Source organism: Phascolarctos cinereus, unplaced genomic scaffold (genome assembly GCF_003287225.1).
Source record: "Phascolarctos cinereus isolate Bilbo 61053 unplaced genomic scaffold, phaCin_HiC Scaffold_5;HRSCAF=322, whole genome shotgun sequence".
NCBI lineage: Eukaryota > Metazoa > Chordata > Mammalia > Diprotodontia > Phascolarctidae > Phascolarctos > Phascolarctos cinereus.
Window position 1 is genome coordinate 361,563,124 of NW_027555958.1, and position 9,983 is coordinate 361,573,106.

At 43.0% G+C, this 9,983-nt stretch overlaps 1 protein-coding gene across 1 annotated transcript in view; it reads right to left on the bottom strand.

Annotated features, from left to right (window-relative positions):
* TGFB2 (transforming growth factor beta 2) overlaps window positions 1-7,903 on the bottom strand; it is a 95,776-nt gene extending 87,873 nt beyond the window's left edge. The window contains 1 exon segment of the mRNA XM_020982253.2: window positions 6,205-7,903. Coding sequence (XP_020837912.1) covers window positions 6,205-6,544 — 340 coding nt within the window. The 5' untranslated portion in view covers window positions 6,545-7,903.
* Window positions 7,904-9,983: the final 2,080 nt, after the last annotated feature.

Here is a 9,983-nt window from a genome sequence, read left to right on the forward strand (position 1 = left end):
AGCACATTTCTTCCAGGGTTGTTGTGATGATCAAATAAGATAATGATTGTAAAGTGCTTAGCACAGTGCTGGGCACATAGCACAACTCTGTGTAAATCAATATTTTATGTCTTTATTATTATGAATAACCTCTCAGTGCCCAAAGTAACTCTCTAAAGAGACTATCAGTTGCAAATCGGTTGCTGATCTGCATTGGTAGAAGGAGTTTCTCTATACCAATGAAAGTACAATGCGTCCCTCTTCCTCAAAAAAAAAAAAAGAACACATAAAACCTTTAAGTTGGAAGGATCTCAGAGGGTCATAATCCAACATCCCCATCTGGTGTAGGAATTTCAGACAACTGGCCTTAGAGCCTTTCTTTGAACATTTCCGGTGGCAGAAGAATCCACCACCAGGTAGGTCAGTCCATTCTCTTGGTAGACAGCTCAATTTCTCAGAAAGTTTTCCTTTATACAGAGCCAAGAATCTTTTCCCCAATAATTTCTACCTACAGGTCCTAATTCTGCCCTTTGGAACTACAAAGAATAACTCTAATCTGCTTCCCCTATCCCAATCCTTCTAATATTTCAAGATGGATTGTGCCTTCCCTAAAATGACCTGTCATCATCAGTGGTCTTTTTACACCAAAATCTTTCTATCTCTCCTGGGATTCTGAAGACCTCTTTAGATTTGACTTCTTTACTTTGCTTTCTCTAATCTATTATCCCTGCAGTCACTAAATGTATTCTAGTCCTTAAGCCATTAATGACCTGAGAGTCAAAGGCCCAAGTTGGGGAGATTCCTCAGGTCAGCCAACAACTGTATGTAGGATCTTCTCCTTGGCACATCTCAATTTCCTCTGTGAAAATAGTCTGGTACGTTTCGGTATTTTTATATGAAAAATGAAATAACCATGCCAAATGTCCCCGGAGGAGATGGGAAGAGGGCAATAGTCTGGGGTCAAATTCCACCTCTGTCACTAACTACCTGTGTGACCTTGCACAAATCACTCTGCATCTCTGGACCTCAGTTTTTTTTGTTTGTTTTTGTTTTTGTTTTTCATCTGTAAAATAAGGGGGTTTTATTAGGTGGCCTCTGAAGTCCCTGCCAGGTCTAGAAGCTATAATTCTGGGAAGTGAAAACCTCAAAATGTCATGCTATATGTGGACTGTAGGGGTCACTGTGGAGACATAAGTGCTCCCAGCCCTGGTCAAGGATTCACAATCATCTTTCTAGCCCAAGAAAGTAAATTGTTTTTGCTCCCATGACAGAAGTCAGATTTCCTAGTAGTTCATATGATGACAGATTTAGATCCAGGTGGAACCTTAAAACTCATTTCATCCAACTCCCTCATTTTATAGACAAGGAAATTTAGGCCAAATGAGGTTAAGGGAGTAACCCAAGGACATAGGTAATAAGAAAGTAATCAGAATTCAAACCCAGGTCTTCGGACTTCAAAGCCCCTACTGTGAGCTGGAGAGGGTACCAAGTCAGTCAGCCTTCCTAATGCCTCACTACAAAATGTCTCATTATTTCAGTTTCAAAGTATTATGTTTATTTTAAATATGCTTTTCATCTTTGGATGAAGTGAAAGAGGACAGGGAGAGACAGAAAAAGAGAAACAGAGAGAGGAGGAGGAGAGACAGAGAAACAGAGAGGGAGAGAACAGAAGAAAGGGGGGGAGGGAAAGGGAGGAAGAGACAAGGAGAAAGGGAAAAAAGAGAAGGGGAGAAAAAAAAGAAATCCTGATCCTGAGTCAGTAGTGACCTAAACTAAAGGCACCAAGAGTGGGCTGCAGAGCAGTAACAACACAGAGTCATGATGCAATATATGAAGGGGAGGAGAGAAGTTTTTGCCAATTGCATACCAGTAATTATTCTGAATTCCTGAAAAATCAACGCCTCGGAGATAAAGCCAAAAACACTTCTGTGTCCAGTCAGTAATGTTTTCTTTCATTGGGCAGTTGGCCAGCAGAGAGTCGATTTATATGTAGAAAGCAGTATTCCTAAACAGAATGCTCAGCTCCACTCCCTAAACCTACCACGGTATTGACACTCACTCTGCATTCCACAGTGTCACTGAGAAAGATTAGAGGCAGGGGAACTTCTAAAAGGAAATGTTTAAAATTCATGTGAAACAATAACAAAGGAAATTTCATTGTGATTTTTCAGACTGTATAGTTTAGCCCATCCAATTCAAAATGATAGAATTAGCCAAGTGATGACTGACTTACTTTCTTCAGTGCCTAGCTTGGCCGTGTTCTGCATTTGCATGAACTGCTTGTTTTCTGTGCAAGTAAAATCTAAGACATATCTTCATTTTCCCTCCCAAAATTGACTAACATGACATGGATGCTGACTGAGACTCCCTAAGAAAAGATCATCAGTGAAACTGAATGAATGGGAAAGGGCCTCGGTAAGTAAAGATCCCAAGAATAACACATGCTACATAAAAAGAATTCACAGTCTCCCATTTACCTAAGATGGCTTTCTAATGATCCTTTTATTCAATTTCTAAAGTATTTTTTGTGCACAACTGTATTTTAAAAAGCAGCATGGTTTAGTATAAAGAAGATAGCATAAGGAGTCAAAGGAACAAAGTTATTTCTGGCCAAAGTCTACCTGTTTGCTGTGTGACTTAGGCAAGTGACTTAACTTCTCTGATTCTCATTTATCTGTAAAATAGGGGTAATCATACCTGTACAGCCTGTTTTACAGAGTTGTTAAAAGAATCAGATAAAAAAAGGTGAAAATGCTTCAAAAATAGCAAAGAAATATACATGTACAAGGTATTAATTACAATTACTACCAACAAAATAACTAAAGAAAGTCAGTAATCTGAAATGAATGTAAAGGAAGGAATTGTGTCATATCATACTATAATAAAGCAATATAAGAAATGAAGAGATTGTTACAATTAAAGGGAAGGAAGAAGCAGAGAAGAGGAAAAGGGAAAAAAGGTTTTAGAACCTTTTGATTTACCAAGCCCTTAGGTTATATTTTTATTGTTAGTAGTTTAAAAACATCGAGAAGCCTATTGTATTTGGAGCAATCTTTCTGAGTCTCTCAAGCCTTTTGCAATATCTTTTGAATAGATGAGCCTTGAATCTCAAAAGGATTGTCAAAAGGACCAGATGTCCCCTTATTCCCTCCGTGCAAACTATGGGTAAACCTTAGCATAACTCTACTTTGAGCCTTAAACTAACAGCATGTGAAAAGATTAATATGAATAAATTCAAAACTAATCAGAGCCCTTCTTTAAATGTTGACACAGTATTATTTATATCCTATACATACCTTCTTGACTAAAATTCATCCCAGGAGATTGGCACCTGGCCAGTTCTATTCATATTTACTGTTTTTATATAGTACAGTTGGCCAAGGATAATATTTAAGACAAAATATGCCTTAGGGCATATACAATATCTCTTATATTTTTGCTTTTAAATCTCCACATTGCTAAAAATATTTAGTCTGAACTTTATAAAATGTCCTGCAAAGGGCTATCAGCAATCTGTAGTGATATATAGCTGGCTCAGTATAATTAGAGCATATTTGTAATACTTATGCCAAAGTCAGTCACTGAATGCTAACAACTTTGTGGTTAAAAAAAAACCCTGAGCCAGTGATCTTTCCCATGCCTTCATCTCTACAGCTTTTGACCTTCATCGTACTCATTGCAAGAAATTTCAGTCTCCTTCCCCACCTCCCTTACCACTCCATGACTCTTTTCAGCAATGAAAGAGGTAAAAACTATGCAATAAAGTTCTAAACGGGGAAAGCTGGTCTGTTCTCCAATGCTGGTACTTTCAATTTACTCCTTGAAAAAAAAAATGGTGATTTCTTCCTTTTTTTTTTTTAAAGATTCGTATAATCCAGCATAACTACAAAGTGCTGGAAAATCAGTTAACCTACTTTCTATAAAATCATCTAGTATTTACACAGTAGTACCCAATGCGCTACTTGCAGGACCTGCTTCTAAACTGCTGTGATGCGCCCTGTTGGTAGATACCTGGATTAGCTGTTACCTTCTCTGTTAACAGACTCATATCTCTGAATGCCTTGATAATATTTTAGATACCTAATCTGGCCCTTTATAGGAAGGTATTGCCTAAACTGAACCTATATAACACGCACTGGTCTCTTTCTAAAACCAGAGGTTTCCTCCAGCTAAAAGGGAAATAGGTAACTGGGATGCTGTGGCCTTAACTTCTTAGATCATTCAAGGTTCTAGTGGGAAGAACCCTGGGTCGATACATTTTTCTTAGATAACCTGATATCTCCAAAATAATTGGTTACAGATTGGAGATGTGTCCAAGAACTGAGAGCAATTTATTTTCGCGTTTGTTGCTAAACGCCTCAAGCACGACCTATTCGGGCACCAGATAGTGTGCTCGCCTGTCCACCCAAGTACCAGCAGGGCTGCTGCACGTGCCGGAAAAAGAAAGCTGGCCTGATTCCTCACTCAATCTCCCTGGTATTGCTACAGCTTGCAATGCCATTGCTTTCCGAATATCCCATTGGCTCCAACCCAAGTAAAAAGGCTTATTTCCCTGGGGATAATAAGGGTGGTGCTTATTCCTCATAGCTGTTGTTAGAGGGTGCCATAATTACAATAGTAAAATCATCCTGCTTGCCAGAGTGTCCTGAACCTGATGCTGTCATTTCACAATAAAAGAGAGACAACAGCGGCAGAAGAAAGGCTGCCTAAAAGGCTGGGGTTCAGACACACCGGCTGTCATTCTGGGACCATCACCTACAAGACGTGACAAGCCACGAAGCAGCGACTTGTTAAACTAAAAATAAATATATTTTAAAATGCACCACCCTGCAATTAGAAACTCTTGGATAAAGTTACCAAGATGGCTGTATTATCTATTTAGGCAAGACACAGAGACTTTGCAAAAGTGGCCAACAAGTATATAGGGCATGGAAAGGGGAGGAGAGAAATGGGTAGCCAATGAAACGGAAAGGGATTGGGATTTGGAATACAGTAATGTTGAAGGATTCCCCCTCCCCCTTGCTTCTTCCTGGTATTTAACCCTCTCAGGTATCACAGGAGGCATTTTTAAAGAAGCGCTCTGAATCCATTTCAAGTTAACTGCCCCATTCCGTTCTTCTCCCTGCTCTCCCCCCCCACCAAAGAACTCCACAATAAATCATTTCACTCCAGTCACTACTGTATGCCAGATGGATTTGAGGATATGGCAACCCTGCACAGTCTAGGAGCCGGGAGGGCTCTTTTACTCCCTTTTAGATTTAGGAATGCATCATCAAAACAACTGCCGAGAGCAAAGGAAAAGGGAGTTAGCACAGGCAACAAAGGTTGAAAAGAGAGGATTTGTTATAAACCTATTAAGAAAAATGGAGTTTTCAACTAAACCATTAAGCAAACAATAATGACCAAATGAGTGTGAGTGGCAGGGGAAGAGAGGTCAGGCTGCACTCAATTTAGGGGGAAAGTCAACTTAAAACTCAAGTACTGAAAAAAAGTTCCCATTTTCTTATGAATGAAAGTCAAAAAAGTGAAATTAGAAGATTTTGGAGGGGGAATGGGGGCAGGGGGGATGTGCATTCATTTTCTGGTGGTAAGGGATGCATTAGGGACTGATGAGGTCAAATTCAAAGTTGGGGGGTTTTTGGTAGATGTATTTTTTTTAGATATAATTTTTAAACATTGATACAATGGAGACGGAATCAGAAATATGTAGTCAGATCAGCGGTGGGGCGGGGGATGGGGAGAAGAGGCAAATCTTCGCCCTTTTTCTCCCTCCCCATTTTTTTTAACCATTCAAGACCCGATGTGGTAACAAACCCTTCTGCCCAAAGAAAATAAACCTACCAAGATTTCTGCAGTCAGTTCTGCCCCTGGGGAGAGGATCGTAGGTTGCTGAGGAGGGCTGCCTCCTCGCCAATGGACCTTGTGATGAATTTTCAGGGAAGAGGAAAAAGAAGAGCGCAGCTGAGGAGATTGGGAGGAAAAGGAGGGAAGAAAGAGGGAGGGAAAGGGAGAAAAACAGAAAGTAAAGGTACAAAGAAATTGCCTCGAGCACAACTCTAAAGGATCGCTGGGCCGGGGAGAGTGGGGGAGGAGGAAGGAATGGGGGAAGATAGCTTGAGCCGAGATGGAACTCGGAGAGGAGAGGAGAGGACGATAGAGGGAGGTTGGAAAGCTCCGGGCACAGCCAAATCTCAGGGACTCGAGAAGAATAAACGTAGCACTTACTTTCCGAGTAGTAGGGCATATCTATTTTGTAAACCTCTTTGGCATAGTACTCCTCGTCGCTCCTCTCCCTCTCGCAAGCCGCTGCCCTCCGGTTGGCTTTCTCCTGGAGCAAGTCCCTGGTGCTGTTGTAAATGGAGATCACCTCCGGGGGGACCTCCTCGGGTTCGGGGTATTCTTCAGGGGGGCTGGTGAGCTTCAGCTTGCTGAGGATCTGGCCCCGGATCGCCTCGATCCTCTTGCGCATGAACTGATCCATGTCGAGTGTGCTGCAGGTAGAGAGGCTCAGCGCCACGGTGACCAGATCCAGGGTCAGGAAAACGCTTAGGAGATAGTAGTGCATTTTTTTTTTTAAGAATCGGAAGGGGGGAGTTAAAAGGGGTAAATCCTCAAAATAGAGAATAGATGGGGATTAAAGAAAAAAAAATCAGATCAAGTATGTAACTTGGCAAACAAACCAAAAACAATGACCAAATGACCTCTCAAATTGTGTAAAAAAGAGAAAATATGAGTCCTTAGAAGGGTGGCAGCATAAATATGAGCCGGGTAATTGGGTGAGTGAGGGGGAATTCTGAATATTTTTTTTGGTCGGGCGGGGGCAAGGGGAGGGGAAAAAAAAGAAGGGAAAAGTCTCTTAGGCAGAAACCATTGAGCCGAAGGACGCGGGGTTCAGTGTGTCAGTGTCCAGCCCGAAGGAGCTAACCTGAACTCGTCTCCTACAGCCAAAGTGGGGAGAGAGAGATGGAGAGGCCCCAGGACTGGCAGCTAGCAACCCGACAGAAAGGGGTGTTCCAGGATGCTATGGGTATTGGGAAGGGGGAAGAGAGATTAAAAATAAAAATCAAAAAAGGGGGGGGTGTAGGGAACAAGCAGCAGCTCTCCCCACTTCCACTGCGGGCGCCGATGTCTCTGCGAGAGAAGACAGACACCGCGGCTGGAGGAGCAGCCGAGAATCGCACACGTGTGTGTGTGTGTGTGTGTGTGTGTGTGTGTGTGTGTGTGTGTGTGTGTGTGTACGCGCGCGCGCGCGTGTGTGTGTTGGGGGAGAGCCCGAGACACCGAGGGGAGGCGGGGTGCGCTACGCTTCCCACCCCGCTCCGTCCTTGTCCGTAGCGGGCAGCAAAGGCGGCGACGATCTTCGCTCCGGGTTGCCGCAAGCTGTTGCATGCACCCCGGGCCGCGTGCACCAACCCCGCCCGGGTTACTTTTTGTAGCTGCAGCCGCCGGTGCTGCCTTCGAGCGCCTCCTCCTCCTCTCCTTCTCCTCCTCCTCCTTCTGCTTCTCCAAACCAAACTCTGTAACCCAGCTACAAACAAGCCACTGCCCCGGCCGCCGCCGCCAGCGCTGCCTTCACCGCCGCTGCCGCCGCCGCTGTCTTCCCCTCCTGGTTGCCGGCAAAGGCAGTGACTTGGAAGGACTGGTGGGGGAGATGCTTTATTCCTAAGGGGCGTGGGGGTTGTTTTCAGTGGGTTCCTTGCTCGCTCCCTTGGACTCCCACCTCCCCCTTTCCCCAACCTCTCTCCGTCTTTGGCCCGCTTGACCAATCTTCCTTGTGTTCTTTTCCAGCACTTGCCACCCGGAAAGTCAAAGAGTCTCTCCCGCTTTCTTTTCTCTCCTTTTCTACCGGACAACCCCTGTTCCTTTCCTGAATGGATTGGAAGACCGTTATACTCTGTTCTCCATCTCTCTCTCTCTCTCTCTCTCTCTCTCTCTCTCTCTCTCTCTCTCTCTCTCTCTCTCTTCTCTCTCTCTCTCTCTCTCTCTCTCTCTCTCTCTCTCTCTCTCCTCCTTTAGCTCAGCGGGAAACTTTTGCCAGCAGATAACATCACGATCTTGCCGGGGAGGGGAGATTTATAAGTTCTCCTCGTACCACGTGTTTGCCTCCAACAAAGTGACGTGCTGGGATTGCAGTCAGAAGTCCTCCCGGTTTTTTTCCTTTTTTTTCTTTTTCCCTCTTACCCCCAGCTATTGAATCTCTCTGAGGCGATGATGGGGTGTGGGATTGAAGGAGGTAGGGGAGAAGCGTATGAGTGTAGCAGCCCTTACATAAAATGATTAACTGCATTTACTTTATATAGTAACTTTAGGCGGTTCTCCTGGAAGGTTGAGCTTGCATTTACCCTACATTATTAAACCGTCTTTTTGAAAGCCAGGGAGGGCTTCATAGCTTGTTCTCAAATTTGAGTCCTTCATGGCAATTATATATTTCTATGTATGCACATGTGTATATAAATATATACATATATTTGCACATAAATATATGTATGTATATACAAAGGGATACTTCACCTTTAGTACTCTGGTCTATCTACAATTCAATCTCCCAGCCTTTCCCTTGCCCACTAACCACTGCACATCTTAAAAAAAAAGGCGTGTCTTCACCTATCTCAAATCCTAGATCCTACCATTATCCTTAGTTGCTGCTTAATCCATTGTTTGGCTCACTCTTCACCTCCTCCTCTGGCCAAGGAGTTTGCACTTCAGTTGTTTTCTTTCTTTCTTTTTTTTTTTTCCTATGAGCATTCATCTAGTGATTTGAGTTCTAACTTGGCTATCTCCTGCAATGCACTGCACACAGCTTGCCATTTTCTGCCTCAGTCTCTTCCTTTGGAGAAATGCAAGATAAAATTCTGCCAGTTAACCTTGTTCTCTTTCTTTTTTCTTTTTTTACTTCAGTTAGATAATAATTAAAGAGGTCATTCAGGTAGGAAGGGCTCCATCACTGGGGAAGGTTCATCCCTGATGTGAACGGGACTATCTCATTCTTTGAAAAAATAATGCTTTCCTTCTTTGCAACACAGAAAAATCAGGCACTGTTCACAGCTTTTAGAATTCAAGTTCTAGATATGAATCGGGCCTGGAGGGCATGTGACCAAAGTAGCCAGTAAGCTAAAGGAGATCCTGCCACCACCCTGTAACCAAAACAAAAAAATAACAGAGAGGAGACTGAGATTGGTAGGCAGTTCAAGAGAGGCAACCATGAAACAATAATCCTTTCACTATGTTGAGGTCATAAGGCATTAAAATGTGAGCAGTTGCTTTGTGGAAAAGGGGTCCATTTTGGCACTAGCAATAATGCTTTGTGACCACATAATCAATCAACAAGCATGTACTAAATTCCTGGTATGTACACAGAGCACTGAAACTGGAGTTAGGAAGGCTTGAATTTGTATCTGCCTCAGGCACTGGCTGTATGACCTTAGGCAAGTCATTTAACCTCTTTCGGGTTCTGTTACTTCATTTGTAAAATGGGGAGGTAAATAGCACCTTATCATACCAGCTAGTTGGGAAGGACAGGGTAAGGCTGACAGTAAAGTTCTTCAGGTGAGGGTGCTACATCTGGTTGTCATCCACTTCCTATTGGGAAGCCCAGTAAACTGGAGAAGGGAGTGTGCAGAGAAAGAAGTTTGGCAACCATCATGAAGTCCTCCCATGCAAGAAAGGCTTCAGAACCTATGGGCAGATTCTCATCTACTGGGTCAGAACTTCTGCTTGAGAGATCTCTCTCCTTTCTCTCTATTTCTATATCACTCTCTATTTCTCAGTCTTGAGTGAAAATAGTACATATATTCTCTGAAGAAAATTACATCTAAAGTTATGGCTCTGTGGCCACTTTGTTCTCTATAATTTTCACTGTTTTCTGGGACTGCAGGTAATAGGCATAGAATACTGACTTCTTCATTTTTTTTTTTTTTTTCTTTAAATTAGGCAGTTGGGGTTAAGTGACTTGCCCAGGGTCACACAGCTAGTAAGTGTCAAGTGTTTGGTCTGAGGCCAGATTT